General features: G+C 37.9%; 1 protein-coding gene across 4 annotated transcripts; it reads right to left on the minus strand.

Annotated features, from left to right (window-relative positions):
• Positions 1 to 12,155, minus strand: LOC103715345 (putative 1-phosphatidylinositol-3-phosphate 5-kinase FAB1C). 4 transcript variants are annotated; one of them, XM_088721514.2, is made up of 13 exons: positions 11,658 to 11,981; positions 10,844 to 11,541; positions 9,985 to 10,761; positions 9,734 to 9,887; positions 9,317 to 9,661; positions 6,748 to 7,587; positions 6,327 to 6,658; positions 6,105 to 6,231; positions 5,857 to 6,018; positions 4,117 to 5,718; positions 3,756 to 4,022; positions 467 to 761; positions 1 to 346 (listed from the first exon to the last, which is right to left on the minus strand). In XM_088721514.2, exons 2-12 carry the CDS (start codon positions 11,317 to 11,319, stop codon positions 507 to 509), a joined length of 5,337 nt encoding a protein of 1,778 aa, XP_088577640.2. In that variant the 5' UTR covers positions 11,320 to 11,541; positions 11,658 to 11,981; the 3' UTR covers positions 1 to 346; positions 467 to 506. The 4 variants fall into 4 exon arrangements, with proteins under 4 accessions (XP_088577640.2, XP_008801163.4, XP_088577641.2 ...); XM_008802941.6 differs by having other exon boundaries at positions 10,844 to 12,155; XM_088721515.2 differs by lacking the exon at positions 6,748 to 7,587 and having other exon boundaries at positions 11,658 to 11,798.
• Between the last annotated feature and the right edge of the window lie 8,761 nt (positions 12,156 to 20,916).

The following is a 20,916-nucleotide window of genomic DNA, read 5'->3' on the forward strand; positions in this document are numbered from 1 at the left end:
TGAAGTCAAAATCCAGGAAATACAATTATCTGAGTAAGAGAGTTCATTGCATGCCCATTGATATCCATAAACTAGCTTTCAACCTCCTAACTAGTAAGATTCTACACTAGTTTTTCTGGTAGGAATATTTCACACTTGTTGAAATACAAACGACAGCATTAAGAATTCGACAAGCAACACACTCTTCAGTGGCTCCCATGCTTTAGCCTATGAATGTTTACCTTGTTCAACAAGTCCAATGTACATTACATACAGTTAATAAAAGAATGTAGAGGGATCAAACCTCTAGAAAAAGTGTCTGGACATGGCAATAACCATGCTTGATGTCAAGTGAGTTTGGTCCCATCTATCAAATACAAAAACATGATATTAAGAGGAAATTTGAATTAAGTAATCCAATGCATGGTACAACATATTTCTCTATGTATTTCTTGATTTGCATATGATTATGTAGTATACTGTTTACCTGTAGAAATGATGCATCTATGGCAATTGAAAAATGGGGCTCATGAAGACCACTGGTCAGGGACAGTGAGGAAATACTTGGACATGGCTTTCCTGAACCGTTTCTTGTATTGCATTGGATATATAATAGTTGGTGATGCATCTTTGGGACCACCAAGTATGCCTGAGGCCTTGACCCAGGTTTCCAGTTGCTTGTCCCATGTATACTGCCTCATGAAATCGATGATTCCTATAACGAGCTCCTTCCGATCCTCGTCAATGCCAACCAATAGTGAGTAGTCCATGACATCCCCAGACTGGAATAAAAAGGAAACAACAAAAGCATAAATATCAATAAGATGAAAAAAATACTTATTCATAATTATTCTTTTAAAACATGCAGGTCACTTAAACTATCTTCAACAGAAAATTCTAATAAGTTGCAGTCAGCCATGGTGAAGAGGATTGTCAAAGTCCATCATGAAAATGATGAAAACAGTAAAACAACTTAGACCAGAAAACCATAACTAGTAGGCATTATCTCGGTCAACTATGGTTGGTTGAATTTTCCTATTTTACGAGTTATTGCCATCAGGCTTCAGAATTTGCATTTGTTCATTCCCTCTTTTCAGAGGGCCTATCATATCCAAATAGTCAACTGAAAATCTGTGTCAGACCTATTCTGCTGCCCCCTAATTTTGAGATGGATCACACCGAATGCTTGGATCATGTCATTCTCTCATACTTTAATGGAGGAATGATATACAGGCTCATTGATGATTTAGTATAACAAAAACTAATGGCTGGCACCAGACAGATTTCTGTGAAAGATTTTTCAGATATGATAATTTTTCCAACATTTCTAAGTTAAAATTTTCAAAAAACAAAATAAGTTCCCTTTAGGCTCGCCAAACAATGGAATTACCCAATAATGATCAGAATGTCTCAAAAGTTTGAACTGGGTTATTGTCCCTATAGCAGCCCTGATCCGACCTGAACTAAAAAGGATTCATGTTTTTTTGTGAAATAGAAGAAAGAAAAGAAGGGGGGAAACCTCAAATGGAGGTTAGTCTAATTAGAAAACAATTAGAGAGACCACAATCCGTTCCAAAATTACCCTGACATGGATCATCATAAAAGCCTGTTAAAACTCATCTGCAATTTTAGTCATCATCAAGGTTACCATTCGAGCCAATTATGCATCTCTTTATTCTTAATAGTGACCACACTCATGAGATACATGACAAGGCAAAATAAGAGGAATAAAACCTTAAAATGTTAAACCAGTTCCAATCTTGCAGTGCAAAAACATGGTAGAGAATTGGTTTTATGCTAAAAAGGTAAAATCAGAGATGTCACTTTATTGCATGTAAGTTTGAAGACTAAGAGAACAAAAGGCACTAAACATTGTTCAGATTGATGTATAGTTTCTCAAAAAGTAATGGTATGGCAGATAATAAAGGTGAACAAGAGTAGCAACGAGTAAGCCACTGAGAGAGGTTTCACTACTCTTTGCAATACATCTATACAAGAACTAATGACCATAAAGGAGGTTGCAGAATGACATGATAAATTAATGATATAGACATGGTGAATACTAAATTCAGCTCTTAGTAGAAAGATTTGCATAATCGAGGTCTTATAAACAACCTCAACCAAAATAAGATAAAAGGATTATGGTCTTGGTGACGCTTTATAAAGAAATTGAGTTCCTAGTTAGAAGTGATAAACACACAGTAAATTCATATGAATGGATGCAATGGAAACTCATAGTTATGCAAGTTTTGCATATACAACTTTAGACCTTAAAAACACTCTACATAATAACAATAAATCTGTTGACATTGCGTATGTTGCTATCTCAGACGGTGAAGAGAGTCCAAGGATCCAAAAAAAAAAAAAAGCTACAATGCCCATTGTAAAAGGAAAATATCAAAGTAGGCATTGCAAAAAAGGATGGAAATATAGTTAGGCTGTGTTTACATAATAGAAGGCCTTAGAATTGTGTCAAAAGGTGATAAAGTGATGCAGAACTGATTGAGATGGTATTAGCATGAGCAATAAAGACTGAAGTACAGACTTATAAGGCATCCTTTGATGCTAAGGAAAAAAAATGAGATGCTGAGGTAAGACCTAAGCAGACTCCCATACACATAATAATTTGACAGAGAGAGAGGATAGTATTCATAGAGTAGGTTATGAATGCAACCTCGTGGATATAAAGGCTAAGAATCAAAGCTGACAACAATAATATAGAATAAGCTCAACTGACTAAAGTAATGGCACAGCATGGGCCAATCACATAGTTGTGAACCACCATATCTTTCATATCAAGGCTGGGTTTGGACGCATTGCTCTATCTGAGAGAGTAATATTTTGCATCCTTAGAAACTTAGCTATACAAAAATAAAAAAGAAAAGTTTGGAGCATCTAAAGAATACCCTTTAAAATTCACACAGTTTCTAAGTCTTGGGGCAAAACTACCAACACACCGAGTGAATCTTTCGGCAAATATTGGGCACTTGCAGAATTAACTTTTGGAGCCATCTCTTCATCATTAAAGTTGATCTTGAGTGAGCCTACTAACTGGCTTGCAAACGCAACTCTATAGAATCACTGGTACTCTATATGGTACGTGTATGAGCATTTTCATTTGTATCTCAAGTCACTTCTAGGGGAAGACTACCTAATAAAGATTCAAAAGATTGTAATATTATAATATATGCCTGAGGACCTCTTGTAACCAAAACAAAATATACCAAAGAAAAGGATATGTAAACAGCTAACAAAATGAATGAAAAATCTGTTCAAATGGCATGGGAAGTATTGGACACCCTAGGGTTTTGACTATGTGAGAAGGATTAAAAAAAGCGAAAAGCATGAATTCATGTAGAAATGCAAGATATCAGAATGCTTCCATTTGTACATAATGAAACACATGTTGCAACAGATGACAATGAAATTGGCAAAAGATGGAATAAGACTTGCTGGTTATGGTTATGGAACTGTTAAGACTTCAGAGAAATTACAGCTGCAAACCATCGTACTTTCATACTGCTAACAACAAATATCTGGCACAGGTTTACATTGGCACTATTCACTGTGAAAATCAGTCTCAATGATGTAAAGAGAGAGACAAACCATTTACCCATCTTGTCAGAATTTACATGATGCATGCAAAATATAGCTTTAGGAAAGCTCCCAAAAAGCAAAAGAAAATGATGAGTTCATTAGAAATCAAGTATAACATTTTAGAGGTAAAACTTTCATCCATAATCAAAGAAGGGATTCACAGGGATAAGATTTTATACCGCAAGAAAAGAAGTATCATTCCATACAGCCCGTTCTAAGCTTCTCTTTGCCTTGCTTCCCAAGAAAATGGGCTTTGTGCGGAGTGTCTCTAACAAGTTCAGATCTAATAAAACTCTGTTGTCTCCTGAAGCATCAGGGTTATAACGGGAGCGCAATGAGCCTTTGAGATCATAAACTCTTGATATATTCCTCCTAAAGAAGAGATTCTCCATCACCATTAAATCCATCTTTATCTCTCGGCCACCTTTCAAGTGTTTGACAGTCACCTAAGATAAAGAGATCAATCATAAGCTCAATGTGTTTCACTCTGTTTAACTCATTCAAATGTGTAAACTAAAACTATAATAGTGGATAGACAACCTGATAAATACCAAGGATTTTGGCTAGACAAGTGGGGCTTCCAGAAGTTATTGACTCTGTCAAATACTTGAAGTATTCAGGAGCAAAGTCTTCAAAAGAATCTAACTCTGTTTTCGTGACTTGCTTTATGATAAATCTCTCATCCAATGACTTGGCAAAATACACGTTGCTTTTACCACCTTGCGCACTCCATTTCTTACAGCGGCTTAGGGAACGGATATAATCCAATTCATTTGGGCAGCATTTCTTCCTGAGTGCATCAAATTGTCTTCCAAAATAACATGTCACAGAATATTTTACCTTGTCTGAAGGAAATGAAGATTCATCATCAAAAGAAATTCTGAAATGGGATTCCTTGGGATCTGAAGGGTTCTCTTGTGAGAGTTGAGTTCCATCAGATCCATAGCACCGAGACTGGGTATCATTCGACTGGTACTGGGCAACAGATTCTTGAGCTGCAAAATTCTTAGCTTCTGCATGGCAGCCCGTTTGATTCCACATACCACTGGTTTGTTCCTTTCCATTCAAGTCCACATGCTGATTTAGTTTGGATGCTATGAATTCAGCATACTCTCTGGAAGTCATGGCATAGGATATTATGCTGGTGGGCTCATCGTCATATACTGCAATGACTCCATCAATAAGACCTGTTTGAGGAAGTAGCAATCGAGCCCCATCACTCACCATATGAGACACTGATGAGATGTATATGGGTGTACGACCGAGAAGAATATCCCATCTCTGTATATCCCTCGGAGACCTTTGAGAATAGGCTCTTCTAATGTTTAACGGATTCCTAAACATGCTCACAGAATCTCCAGAGGCATCAAATGATTTGAATGAAGTCAAATGCAATGATGGAGACAATCCACCATGTACCCTGTCTCTGAATTTTAGAGCAGAGTCAAATGAATAAACTCTGACTGGGGACATTACCTTCTTATAGCATGGGCTATCCATCAGACTTGAAGATCCAACTGAATCATCTTCAGGACCATCTTTGGGTGGATCCATCACTAACTGCCCTGAACCAGTCCATGCCAAATCTATTTGATCAGATAGACTAGAGACAGGTGAAGGTAAGTCCTCCAAGGATAAAGTGTCAATGCTAGCTTCAGCAACTACATTTCTCTCATCATATCCACGACAGTGACCAGAGGCCAAGTTAAGACCTGCTGGGCCCACATAACCCTCAGTAGACTCAATTGAAAGGTTCAATTCAACCATGTTGCTTGAATTACCCTCCAAAACCTGCAAGCTTATCTCCTCTTGCTGCTTTGACAACATAGATTTCCTAGGAGTTCCTAACAAGGTCGATGTCTTTGCAATATTTTTTTCTGATGAGGTCCTAAGCTGCCAATCCTTAGAAAATAATTCATCCCTCCAATCTTTCAGCTTGGTGGGAGAGAAAATTTCTGGAAGTTTTGGATCAAACTTAGCAGTATAACTTTCAGCTTTAGACAATGAGTCTAACAGATAGAGTAGATAATCCCACAAATAAGCATCAAGTAGAAGGTTGCGTCTCAAGCGATTGAGCTCTAAAATATCAATGGTTGCATTGAATAGTTGAATATTCTCTATCTTAACTGTTTGCAGCAAAACCTGTTATCATGTAAGAAAGATAATAAGAATTCTTTTTTATCATTATTCAGAGTTGAACTTGAAGTGCTCTCTCAGAAGCCTCTGTCATCAGTTTAAAAAAATGAAAATCTAAAATAATCAACTGTTAATGAAACTTACTTCATACTCATTTTTTCCTCTTTTAAGCAACTCCCTCAACACAGTTATGTGCTTAGGTATGCTTGCCTTCAAGGGTTCATGCTCAGAATTTGTGATCTTCTTTTCAATTCCTTGAAGCACTTTAGACACTTCCGCATGCAAGAATTCCACTTTATTGGATATCTATGAAGTAATCATTCAAATATATTAATAGACAGTAATGCCTGAATAGCATGAACATAATATACAGAAGAAGTTTAACAGCATACCTTAGCTGCCTCTTTTCTCACCAACTCTTGCTGAATCCGGCTAGTGAAATCCAGAGTTGAGGGTGGCAAGTTAACAGATAGAATATCTACAGGGGAATAGCGAAAGAAGGCAACCATGCTCCCAAACCTGCCAAAAGAAAATAAGGAATGAATTGCACTTGAAGGACAAAAGTAAACAGGAGTTTACATCAAAAGTTATTTTCACATATAATGACCACATACCCATAAAATCTTAGGCAGTCTTTCTGGAGAGAATGGCCACAACTTGCAATACGGTTAGCAGTTGCATGATTTGAAAAGCTGAGCTCCAAGAATTTTCCAAATGAAAGCCCCCATGCAGCATCAGACATGACTACTCTATGTGCAGCAGGCGGGACTCCATCCTGAAGTTCACACTTGAGGCATCTATGCCACATCCATATCCTTCCATCACGTTCTCCAGGTAATTTTATTTCAGGAAGCCGCCTAACGCTAATTGTAAGACTGCCTTGCTGGTGAGTATAACACTGAACATGGGCTTCTGCTGGCTCTTTACATATATGACAGTAAGATGTCTGATTGCGAGAGGCAACACATTTTATGTTAAAAAAAGATAATAGCTCAATGGCTCAAAATAGTATGTAATTCACTAACACATATTTACCTGGTCAAACAAGTCATCATGGAGATATCTTCCAAGTGGCTTATCAAAACTACCATAGAATTTGATACGGAAGAGTTGAGAGCGTTCACACACCGTGCCTTTTAAGACACAAGTGCTTGATAAGGAAACCAAGATGCTTTGGTGATTTTCTGCAGTCGACAAGTAATCTATCGGAACCTCATCCCCGTCATCTAAGTCTGTTCTTCTATGTTCATCAACAGATTTTAGATTCTTATCATTTGCTAAGTTGCTTCTTTCTATACCTGATTTCTCCAATATTCCACCTTGATGAATTCCAATATCGGTTGGAAAATATGAAGAACAACCTGGTTCTTTGAAATGGAATGGGGATACTGAACCCCCAAAACCATAAGTAGACGTATCTGGAGTTGATCCAACTATAAAGTCCCTATAGTTTTGACTATATGTTGAAGACAAACCTAAGAAACTTCCAGAATTCATACAATCAGATGACAATTTGCATTGTTTTTGCTCAAATCTAATTTTCACTCCATCCTTTTTTAAAGATAAAACATTTGAGGATGAAGAAAGACACTCTGTTTCAAGCTTGCTTCCTAATGCAACTCCTTGATACTTGTCTCTACTTGTTTGGCACATGTCAGAGAAACCTAAAGTAGATGCCGTTGAAACAAAGGTATCAGCATTCACGAGCTTCTGCCTCATGGTCAATGGAGGTTTCAAAGGAATTTTAGGAAGTGTTGCACCCTCATCTGCAAGGAATGAGGTCTCAAGTGATAGATGATAAGCTGCAAAACTTGCAAATTGAACAACATGTTTAACCTTCTTTAATTCATCACGACTTGTACCCCTTAAAAGAACCTACATGAAGTAACATAAGTGGATGAGGGACATGAACAAAACCTGCAGTATACTAATTTAAAATAAAATAAAATGCCAGACATTACAGCTTTTTTAGTTATTATTAGAGTTTTGGCTATGGTATAAGAGTACTTGTCCAAAGATGCCATACATGGGAAAGAAGTATTATGTACAAGGCCAGTTGATTCCTAACGTATGGAGACCAGACAACATATGTAGATTGGGCATTTATTCGAATATGAGCCAAAAGAACAGTTATGGTTAAAAATAATGGGAAATTAATAGATCTGAGATTATGCACCTTAAAGTTTTTCTAGCTCGAGTTTGGGATATAAAGTTACTTAGACGATAAGATATCCTGATCACTGTTCTAAAACAAGGTTTTTAGATCAAAGTGCAATGATATATGATGGCATAAATCCATGTAGCGTTCAATCTTTCAGATCATATGAATGTTTATAGAATAGCCTAAACAACTTGATGGCAACATTGTCACTAGCAAGTTGCCAAGATACCTAGACAATCCTGCCTAGGCATTTAGACAACTCAATAACCCAGCTGCCTGGCACTTTCCTGGCCTTCCAGCAAGATGGCAACTCAAGTGCTTAGCTGGCACCTGGCTGCTTAGGGGCCATCTTTGTCTCAGGCAGGTACCTTGTTTATTTATCTATATTAAATTATTTAACTCATCCTCTGTTTATAAAACAAGCATTTAATCCAAGAGAGGAATAAATTGAATCCATTTATGAAGTTTTCCCTAGATACTGATTGATGCTTTAATATATTATGTTTCTAAGGAAATTTAGATACTTCATATCACTTAATAAAAAAAAGTAAAACTAAAGTAATTAATCAATATGATATTCTTGATATACTTTTATTAACTTTAGGAACTTAAATATTAAATTAAACAATTTTATCATTTTTATGCTTTTTTTTAGCACAATCACCTGCCTAGCAACCAAGGTGTTCTATCTAGGCATTTAAATGGGTCAATGTTTAAGACTTCCTAGGCAATTTGACAACCATGCTCAACGATATACTGTTTTTACTTTGCAATAATAGTTGCAACCACTTGTTCAAATGATATTATTTTTATAAAGTAGAATAACTATCCCATTTCCAAGATAAAAGGAAGGAATCATGTTAGGCTAAGTGGCAACAAAAGCAAACAGAAGGCATAAGTAGTAAAGAACAAACATAGTTTTGAGATAAATGTAAAGAGTGTGGCTTCCAAGATTTAAGATAGTTGTCACTGAGGACATTAACCCAAGCAAATCGGGCTGGGCTACTACACAAACCACTTAAGATGTTTGACCATAGGCAAACTAGAATCTTTATCTTTATGGTTTTACATTAGATTTATATAATTATTTTTCAAATCATCTTCTATAATGCAAATGTGAAAAAGCTTGACAATTTATTCCCTAATTTATAGACGAGAATAATGAACCATGGAATAGGCTTTATGACATTGATATCATCTCTTAGATTAGAAACAAGAAAAATAGTTAAATTAATTATAAAACTATCAAACAGCTAATGTTGCTGAAAGCATATACACCTTGTGGCTCTCAACAATTAAAGCACATCACTTGCACATTATATATCTGTACTTGTATCAACTTTCAAAAGAAAAAATGACTTATAACACTATTGCAGCTATATAAACAAATGATAAATTTTCAAGCATGCAATAGCAACAAATGAGAAGGAAACTGACAGTTACCGTGCACCCTAACCGTCTTGGACAGCCCTCAAAGAACATCAAAGTTTTAACAGACTTCTTGTTTGGATGGTTGGCAGAAGAACCTTCTTCAGAAACTTTCTCTACCCGGAACATTTCACAGTATCCTAACCTAGCTGATGCAACATTATCAATGGATGGAACTATCTGAGCACCAGTACACCGTGATATTCTCTCCAAAAGTGGCCTCTTGACATTCAACACCAATGATATCTCTTTTGCCAAAAGATATTCTTGAGCATATGAAGAGACACTTTTTTCAACTAGAAGCACATTTGGCCGATGGAGCTCTATCTTTCCAACAGCCATTTTCAGGTGATCAATTTCCTGTGCAATTGGACCTTTAGAGTCTGAATTAGATATGTAGAGATGAAAATACAAACAAGGCCAGATTATAACCTGTTCAAGTACAGTATTTATTGATGCCAACTTATTTGGAACTTTCTGGTACTCCAGGGCTCCTCCCAAAAGAAGCAACCTAGGGTTTCTGTGCTGTGAGACCATGCGTTTATGTTTTATATTCTTAGTACAAACTACTCCTTTAATAAGGGTGCTGCAAATGGAATGAATAACCTCCCATGAGTTTTCCAAACAAGGTGACAAAATGGTAAAAAATTCTTCAATAAATATTAAATCACCATAATGCATACCTATCCATTGGCCTTCCTGATGCTATGCACTTGACCTTCACATAATTACCAGGATCCATGCTGCCGCCTTTGCTAGTATCTGGTTTCACAAAATTAGCTGCTTGCCATGCCAGTGAGGAAACAACTTCCAGCCAGCCCTCCCCACCGTTCTCATTGCCAACATGAACACCTTCCCCTTTCAATAACTGAGAGATAAGAGCCCTGAAATGCCCGCGTACAGCATTCCTTAAAAGTTCTTTCTGCACTTCATTAGATTTTTCCTTTATCCGGAACACATCACTGCTGAAGCTACAAGACGAGAATAGCTTGCCTGAGTCGCCAACCTCATCATCGTCATCATCACACTCAAAAACTCCAGTCTCCATATCATCCCCCTCATCTTCAGGGGGCGGAGGACACCAAATACGCAAATTGTTCGCAAAATCCAAGGGCTGTTGAGCCTTTTGGCTTTCTTGATTCTGGTAAACTGAGAGATTGTCATATGTGCAATCGCTTCCATGTTCCAAAAAAACCTCAGATTCCCCTCCAGGTTTACGCAAGTAGCCTAGAGAATCTTGATCAAAAAGACCAATTTTTCGTGACATAGGGCTAACATCCCCTTTCTCAACTGTCCTACTAGGGCTGTCTAAAGGACTTGAAGTTATTGACTTGAAACCGCAAATCTCATTCCCAGAACCGGTACTAATGGCATCTATATCAGAGACATCCGGAGAGAACTCACTCAACGGGCTCAAAAATTGCTTTCCAGCTTCATCGACCACTTCTTCTACATCACTCCTTCAAAATTATAAGACCAAGCACTCAATACCCACACAAGAATAACCTGATATCTAATGGATGTAAAAGGAGAAAGAATTACCTGCTGGTGGAGCAACGAAGCATCTGTGTAGACGAAAACTGCTGCAGCTCTGGCGGACCACCAGGCTTGATGTTACTGCCGGATCCAGACAGAGGTGACTTGGGGACGAACTCTGGAGACACCAAAGGACTAACTTTCTCACCCCGGCGCTTCACAGCTACGTCCCTGTGCCCAGAAATGACCTGGAAGCAGAACTTGCAGTATTTGGGCAGCTCCTCCACTGGTTCCCCACTCAAGCCGCTGCTGCCCCCGCTCTGCATGCACTTCCAGCAAAACACCCGGCCGCAGCTCCGACACCGGTGCCCGCAAACGGACCCCCCCAACCCCGCCCGGCAATCATAACACATCAGGCGGTCGCTGCTGCCGCCTCTGACGCCGCCCGGCATCAACGATTCGGAAACACTTGCCAATGGACAGAAGATCAAAGACCTGACCTTTTGTATCAGATCAAGAATTAGGTGATCGGCTACTCCCATAAACTCAAACTGCTCCCAGTCATAAAAAACCCATCAGTTCCCCTTCCCTCCTCATAAAAATGCCTCCCTTCTACCAAAGATCCATCGGGGCAAAAAGAAAAAAGAAAAAAAAAAGCTCCAAAAATTACAGAGATCGACAACAAGCATTCAACTGCCCACCGGAAAAAATACGAAGGGGACAAGGTGAAATCTCTAGAATTCGGCAGTAAAGCCCGCACCTTCCTGAAAGACCAAAAATTCTCTAGGAGGTGATGGCGACAGTGTTACGTATATCTACAATCGAAGCAAAACTATCAAACCCAGAGCAAAGAGAAGCCAGAAACCCTACTATATCATACCAGAATCGAATGACAGCGAACAGCAGCGGCACTAGAAGAGATCGTGGATGCCGCTAACCGACCCCCGACTGCTCGACAAGGCATCCGAGTGGGTCTCTGACCATGGGGCGACAAAGATCACTCAATCTAAGAGACAGACTAGCTGAGGAGAAGGATTAAGAGGACGAGGAGGAGGGAAAGCGCTCCGTATCTTTGGGAACTGGAGTGGATATCGGAATCGCCGCGGCGGCGGAGGATCCCATTGTCCAGCGAGAAATCCTGCCCCCATTAACCTGCCAAATATAATCTGGAGAGCCAAAAGAAAGGGAGAAAGATGGTAGAATCAAGTGGCTTGTTTCACGATCCTGGTTTCTTTATTTGGAGGAGCGAATCGAATTTTCAGAACGAAGTTCTGCCGTCGCGAGCAGAAGAGAATGAGTAGAAGAGATGGACAGGGAGAGAGAGAGAGAGAGAGAGAGAGAGAGAGAGAGAATTTTGGGTACTAAATACTAGGGGCTTGGGTGGGCTGACGGCGGCTTGTCATAACTTATGACATATAAAAACTATAAACATTAAAAAAATAACAAACTATTTTTTAAAAAAAATTAAAATATGATAATATGATAAATATAATTTATATATTTTTAAAACAAGATACAGCCAATTTTATGAATATAAAGAATAATTTGTTGACACTGTCAAATAGCCTTATCTAAAAGGATCAATAAATTCTTGATTACTCTCCGGTGGAGGACTATATTTTAATAAAATTTTACTTTTTTTAGAAATTTGTATCTCAATCCATGACTAGATTAAGTGAAATGAAATAATTATTGCAACAGATATTTCTAAAAATTTGCAAATGCAACGTATGTGCAGAGATTTAGTAAACATAATGAGATTTATGTTAATAATTTTCGTCTCTTTTTGGAAGTTCCAATAATGTTGAAAATGGTCAGAAACTAGTTTAATTGGTAAATTAATTGGGGTTTAAATCTTGCTTATGTCCGGTTGATAGGGGATAATCCCCTCTCTTTGCTTAAAGAAAGAAAGAAGATTATGAAAATAATTAAAATAAAATTTGAGATTTTTGGAGAGGTTGAAAGACAGATGGAAGATAAGATATGTATACATATTTGTAAGATCAGCAAATTAAGACAAAGAAATAGAAAATTCTCTTCCTTCAAAATTAATAAAATTAGCGAGGGATTCCTTTAGGCCCTAATCATTGATCGGCTAGGACCAACCCCCACAAACAACTTTTTTCTTTTTTTTTTGCTAGTCAAGTTTTTTTTTTGAGTGTTTTATTTTGCTTTTTAGAATACTTCTCTATGTTGCTATAGAGTCTAAAGAGTTCTTTTTTTTATTTCCTGGAGAGAAGAAAGTGGGACATTTTTGTCTAGAAGTTTAGTGGGTTGATGAGAGATGGAAAATTGGTGGTCATGCTAAATTGTTGGATAGAAATATTGTACATGTATATATGTTCATAAATCTAGTAAAACATAACAAAACTTATATTATTGTGCTTCGACTCTTCTTAGAAGATTAAGTAACATAAAAAGTAGGTTACAATTAGTACAAAGTCACAAGAATATGGTATCCAGTAACCTGAGTATGAATCTGCCTATTTTCAATTAGTTGCAATTGGCGGGAAATAAACCCCTCTCGTTTCTCATGAAAGAAAGAAAATTATGAAAAGAGGTGGCAAGTTATTCAATTTTTTTTGAGAGGGCGAAAGAGAGTCAAAAAATACTATACCTACAAATTTTACTATCCCTACAAATTTTTGTAAGATGAGCAGGTTTACAAATCCCAAAGTTCCAAGGTGAACTTGGGTGGAGGAGCAAATTAACACAAACAATTAGAAAATTCTTTATCTTCATGACTGATAAAAGCAGAGAGAGAAAGAAAGAGCTTCCTCTGGGCCCATGACCGGTGATTGGTTGCGGACTCTGCCTTCCCAGACAATAACTTTTTTACCTACTTTTTATTAGTCTATTTTAGATTGTTTTTGAAGGCTTCATTTTTTTATTTTCTACATTGCTATAAAGCCTCCAAAAAGGTAGAAAGGTCCCTCGTACTTCTTGGAAAGAAGGAAAAGGGAGAATTTCACTAGGTAGTTTGGGAGATTGAAGGATGAGAGATAAAATAGGTTGTTATCAAATACTTAACAAATTTAAGCTAAGGTATCAATCTGTAGCTCCTCTTGATAAGACAGAAATACTTTTTGAAGATATAATTACCTAAAATAAAATAAAAAGATTAGCAAATATCTATTAATGTTGGGTTCAATTTGATTCAAAATGAGGATGTGCAAGATTGATTTGACTAAGAGTCTAAATCATTGGTCCGGCCAAATTTTATATAAAAATTAATTAAAAATATTAAATTATATAAATAAAATACATACAATATAAAAGTGTTAAAAATTTATATATTAAATACCACCATTATTCTTTAACTGCAGCACCTAAATAAACTTATGTATATTTTGAAGAATTTATGAAGCAAAAATTATATAAAAATATAGGATGGAATACCATAAGTTACCGATACTTTTAAAATTTTTTAAGTAGAATTATTTTGAAAATATCACAAAGAAAAAAATGTAGTTATTCATTTTTTATTTTTATCAAAGGAAAATTGATTAAAATTTTTTATGAAAATAAATAATTATTAAAATATGAGTATCATAGCATATTTCAAATGACTAAGTGTATTTCATAATGTGAATAAACTTTTAATAAGCAACAATAAACATTAATTTCAACTATATATGCCATTGTTGCGGTGTTTGGGTGGTTCTTTTCTAATTAATATGTTAATTGTTCGATTCCCCTTGCAGGTGGTATATAATAAAATGGCTTTTAGTTTTTTTGTACTAAATCCTTGCATTCCATAAATATGGACAAATACAGGCATCTAATCCCTCATATCATATTAGTCAGCATTTGTCCTCCATTTTTGAAAAAATGTAAGGGGATATAATGGATGGAATTTTTTATTTTTTTCTAGCATCTTTTGATTGCAGGGGATTCTATGATATCTCGTAGGTACTTGAACGATAAAAAAAGTTTGGAAGTTTTTTCTTTCTTTTTATTTAGCAAAGTATTTGTTGAGAAGTCGAGAAGCTTTTGAGTTTGAATCATGTTGGGTTTGGGATCTAGGTTGAAGAGGATTGAAGAAGATGAAAACTTGAGAAGTTGTGATAAGTAGGGATTGTGCCATGCACGTTTAAAGCTAGAAGATGATCAGTCCCTACAGAGATGAAGAAGACAATGTTCTTTGATTACTTGACGGCCAATTTCTCATGCTAGAATTAGTTGACTTAGCTGAATAGCATTGAAACTTGTTGGCTTGGTTGAATAGCCAGCTCACTCAAACCGAGTTGAAATATTCAAAATTTATGTAGCTTTAATTGTTTAGAGGATAAAGTCTCATGAGATGATAAGTGAGAAAAGTAATTGTTTGTGTTTTCATGGAAGATGTTTCTTCAAGACTAATTGGTTTGCTTTGGACTTGGAATTAATGTTATTTTCTAAGAGAGATGCTAAGATTTTTCTTCAAAAGCTTTCGGTATTATTGGATTGGTATTAGGATGAGTGAAAAGGGGCTTTGTTTTTCTCTTATTTTGTTATTATTCTTTTTCATTATCTCAGTGAGTTGGGTATGATTTCTCCTCCCTTTTTCTAAAAAGAAAAAAAAAAAAAAAAGAGGAGTAAGCTTACAAGCTTAGATGCCTACTGATATGGTGCTGGCACATTAGACATAATTATTGAACAAAATACTGACATTCTTTTTCTCATCTTTCCTTACATTTTTTATCTCCTTTCTCACTGTTCGTGGATGGGACTCCGCGATCAAGATTTTGTTTTCGTTGCGGTTCCCATCACATTGAAAATTTGCTCAAATTTACTTAATAACCTTAAATAGAAAAAGCCTATCCAGAAGTATTATGTATTGCTATAGCAAATAAGACCATTTATAACATAAACGAAGGAAAACATGCTTTGAGACATCCACAATCATTCCAAAATTTCCTTACACCCATGCAATATTAGTATGAGAATTTATAATTGAACCACGTCTTATAAATTGCCCCAATTGTAATGAGACATCAATTGTGTCATGCCTCATATTCAAAGCATAAGATGGCTGCGCTATTGAGGGGTACAATCCAGGGCAATAGGAAGCCAAATATTTTATTTAACTTTCAAATCCATCTTGACTTCCAAATTTAACTCAAAAAAATATAATAAATAAAAATTCAATTTTATTATTAATTAAATACAACAAATATTATTTTAGAACATCGACATCAAATATAAATACTAACCCATAATCCTCAATATTTAGAAGATTACTAAGCTACAACTTCATAAACAATTAAGGAACTAAAGTTCTGCTATATAATTCGCCAAACTTACTAAAACAGATTAAACGGGTTAGACATGTTTTAAACGGTTTAAATTAATTTAAACATATTAAATAAGTTAAGTGGGTTGGGTTAAACAGGTCAAAAACAAGTTAAGCAGGTTTCAAACAAGTTAAAGAAGTTTTAAATAGGTTAAATAGATCGGGTTATAGCCCGATCTAATTATTAAATGGGTCAAATATATTAAACGGATCAAAGATTTAAATCTCAATCCAATCCATTTAATAAATAGGTTTAAACAGCTTGACCAATTTACGACTTACACTCGTTTATGTCAAACCCAAAACTGCTTAAATGGGTTGTTTGCGGTCAGGTTGATGAATTAGGTCATAAATTGCCATTCCTACATAAAACCAATCATGCATGCATAAATCATCCATCTTTTCACAAATATAATTATAAGTTTATATTGCAAATAAACTCATAAATTCATCCTTCATGTTATTTAACAATATCATGGATCAAAATATTGCTCATAGATATTCGTACTATGGTCACTTTATGTCCGTGATAGGATCGTAATCGACTGCATGTCACAGTCTATCAACTTTTATACCCGCTGGCAGGGCTATTACCAATTATTATACCCGCTGGTGAGGGCCGTACATAACAATCTGAGAGCTTTTCAAATACTTATATTTTTTTCTTGAAACATATATATAAATGATGAGAAACACGAATGGCATGAATAGATTCATATTTCATATTTTATAACAAAGCTATTTTATTAAAACATTTATAGAATTATTTTTCATAATAAAGCATAATTTTATAGCACATATGTTGATCCATAATTGTAAGAAAAACATGATATTTCTACAAACGAGTCTTATGCAGAAAAAATTTGATAATTTGAAAAACAATAAAAAGTGCAAAATCTACTTATTTCTGTTGTCTTTGATTGTCAAATTTTACTAGGCGGCTCCGTTAGACTTATTTAAAATATTAAATTAAAATTAATTTCTAATTGATTATTTTAATAAGATAATACGAGAAGATTTGACCAGGCGTACGTGATTTCGGATAGGTCAAGTTTAGATGATTCGCTTAATGAATCAAACTCAATCAAGACCAAGATTAATCAACAAAATTTATCATCGGGAGTTTCAAGGATGTTCAACAAGGCTAGAATCATCAGTTCAGTAGGCGGCTCAAGCACTAAGGTAGTTCCAGGCTTCTTTTCAGGGATTAACTCGGATTTGTAGATCAGATCGACAAGACCTGATATTGGGTTTCATAGATCTTTTAGAGAGAGAAAGTAAAGAGAGAAAAAGAGAGGAGAGATGGGAGAGGAAGAAGAGAGGCTCTCTTCTTCTCCAAAATAGGAGAGAGCCGATCTCTCCCTCTCTTCTCGAATCAGACGGTGGCAGCCACCAAGGCAGCCCAACCCTCGATGACGACGACCACGGGCAGCTCTTCGACCATGGTACCACTGACGACGGTAGTTAACCAAAGAAGAGAAGAAGGAGAAAAAAATCATCACGATCAACCCCTTAATGAACCTTTACCATGGTTGTTTCTCTCACCCACAACCACAAAATCACAGGGGTCCTAGACAGTGGTGAAGCTCAGCCAAACTCGACGGTTGGAGATACTTAGAAGAAGGGAGCCAAAATAGGGCATCCCTATTTCGAAAGATATTCTAGTGATTTTTCGGCTCAAATCCAAGGGAATGAAGGCCAAAACACCAAGAAATAAAGAGGAGGAGATGAAGAACTCATACCTCGGTCTGGCGAGGCTTTTCGGTAGCTTTTTCTGACAATGAATCGAGAAGGAGGCTCGGAAAAGGATCGTCGAGATCGGTGATGATTCTTAGAGAAATTTAGGACGACTTTCAACAGAGGAGGAGAAGGCCTTAAATAAATGAATCTTCATTGTTGGGATCGTCTTAGGACTCGCAGAGTTCGGCGATATCGAAAGAGGAAGAAGATTCCGATCGAGGGTCATCTCATCCATCCAGCATATGCAACAGGCATGCTCGGTCCATAATGGGCCCTGGCTTCTCCAAGCCGGCCCACAAGCCCATAGGTGGGCTGTAGTGCGCCATCGACTTGGGCCTTGCTCTTTACACTGGCCCACAGGCCAAAATTTATATGTTGGTCGATCAATGGACCGGACCCTCACAAATTGCCCCAAGCCAAATGGTAGGAGGAACCTTTTGCTGAATTGAGTAGGCATCTCCAGCTTTTTTTTTTGGTACAATGGTTGCTCATACCATCCTAGCATGAGTGCAGCCAATAGAATCAAGGAAAAAAAAATGAAGAAGCAGTGCAGGGATGGCCCCCTGACAAGATCAGAGAACCTCTCCTGAATGCTAGGTAGTATGGAAAGCGATCTAGTCAGCTGCCTTATTCGCTTTCCGATACACATGTATGGCTTGTAAGGCGCTGCAGTTCTCCACCATCCAAAGTAAGTCAGAGAGTAGAGGGTTCTCATTCCCCTTCACGCCCCCTCTCGTAACCTCTCGATCATTAAGGCTAAGTCACCTTTAAGGATGATGCGCTCTGTCCCCAACACTCGCCTAGCATAGGTGATGCTTTTCTATGCTGCCCTGAGCTCTACCCCTATGGTTCAGTCCATCGGTGCTTTGCCCAACAACAATCAGTCTAGCATCATGACTCTTGATTACAAATTCCACATCTACTTTGACACCATCACCACAAGTGCTACTGTCGAATTTAACAGTAGAGTGAGGGTCCTAGATGTCCTTGGCCATCCTAGATGAGGTCTCCAAGGTAGCCCTGATGAGCTCAACGACCTAGATAGAGGCTTTCTCCACTATACTTCTTAAGGAACCTACTTGTCTTCAAAGACCTGGGTGTTTCTATCTAACGATATATGATACGCCAAGTAGGCCTAGGTGATCCCTCACATTGCTATCTGAGGACTCTGTATGGCATCCCTCATCTGGTGTAGCAAGTCATCAGCAGAGTGAATGGATTGAGTCAGGGGAAAGGAGTCCCTCTTCCGTATATGTGCCGCTCGCGAGCACCCAAGCAGAACATGGCTAATTGACTCCTCCATATTAGGACACCATCCGCAGCTCGGGGCGATCCTAACACCTCTTCCAATCAACACACTCCTGGTCGGCAGACAGCCCCAAGCCACCTTTCATATGAACAAGGCCACTCAAGGGTGAACATGCATCCTCCAAATCCATCCACCATCTATCTGCAGAGTAGCTCCCTCTCTGATCGCCGCTTGTAAGTCTGTGGCCCGCACCATGGCCCTCTCAGTAGCCACCCATACCAGTTTGTCTGGCATCCCCTAGTAGGTAGCGGGATATCCAGAATCCTCTCCACCAACTTGTCCCCGAAGGCCTCCCTAATCCACACCTCATTCCACCTTCTCTCTCCTAAGATGATTAAGTCACTGACTTTGCAGCCCTCTAGCTTTGCTGAATCAAACAAGGCCGGCACCCTATAGAGAGGCAGCTCGGACACCCGACTATCCTCCAAGATACCAATAGATCGGCCATCACCAATCGCACATCTAATCTCCGCAAGGCCCATCAGGGCATAAGAACAGATCTCCCTCCACATGAAAGAGCAATGGTGCCTTGCCTGTAAACCTGTCACCACCGAATAGGCACCATACTTGGCCCTCAGAAGCGAACTCAATAGGCTGTTAGGCTCCAAGATGTACCTAGCCGTATGCCTCGCCACCAGCACCTCCCGCCACTCCATGAGTGAATGGATCTCTAGCCCTCCCAGTTTGATCGACTAACAATCCACCTCCCATATCAGTAGGTAAATACCCCCATTGCCCTTCGGTCGACTCTAAATGAAATTCCTAAATATCTGCTCCAGGGATCTCAACAACATCACCGGTACTAAAGTGCTAGATAACAGATAGATCCATATCGAACTGAGAACCGACCGAACTAGGTTCACTCTACCCATCATTGACAGCGCAACCATCTGTCATCCCTCAAATTTGTGCCTGATACTCAACTTGACCTCGAAGCAGTCTCTGCATTGAAGGCGACGGCTGGTGATGGAAACTCCTAGATACCTCAAAGTGCCCTCCTGCTTTTCCACATCTAATATCTCCTAGATGGATGCCTTTACTTGTGGTTTAGTCTTCGGGCTGAAGTTGTGGTAGACTTGGCCAAATTAACCTGCTGACCTGAAGCTGCACAGTACTCCTCCGGAATCCTCTGTATCACCCAAGCTGCTCGCCTTGTAGCCCTCACTAAGAGCATGCAATCGTCGATGAACAAGAGATGCAATATCTAAATAAATGCCGGCTTCGGTCTATAGGGTTCCAAATCTTGGGTCTTTGCAGCACGCCGAAGGGCCATGGATAGTGCATATTCGAAAATAGGATGAAGAGCGAAGGAGATAGTGGACAATCATGCCGCAGCTCCATAAAGGACTCGAAGAACGGTGTAGGTGAGCCATTCACCAAAATAACAAAGAAGGAGATCTGACACATTCCAATTCTCATGAAATCCAAAACTCACCAACGAGCACCACAGGAAGTCTCAACGCATCATGTCATAAGCTCTTTCTATATCCAGCTTGATCCCATTACACTCCTCCGGTTGGAAGCTCTCTGGAGATATCTCCAGCTTTGCTTATATGATATAAATATAGTAAAACCATCTTGTAAGAAATTCTAAAACTTAAAATATCTATCAGTCAAGGAAAAATCTTCCCAAGATTTTCTTCCTAGAATTTCGATTCTAAAGGATATTTCTTGTACGAGTAAATGTCATTAGTTGTTTAGTCAATTATCAATATTGGATTTTCTTGAATGCCATTGCAACCCTCTCCGATTTTTTCTATCCGACTTTTTCTATGAATCATAGGCAGAGAGAGAGAGAGAGAGAGAGAGAGAGAG

This window comes from Phoenix dactylifera, chromosome 5, assembly GCF_051530095.1.
Source record: "Phoenix dactylifera cultivar Ajwa chromosome 5, Ajwa_hap1_PhDact_Kaust_v1.1, whole genome shotgun sequence".
NCBI classification, from domain to species: Eukaryota; Viridiplantae; Streptophyta; class Magnoliopsida; order Arecales; family Arecaceae; genus Phoenix; species Phoenix dactylifera.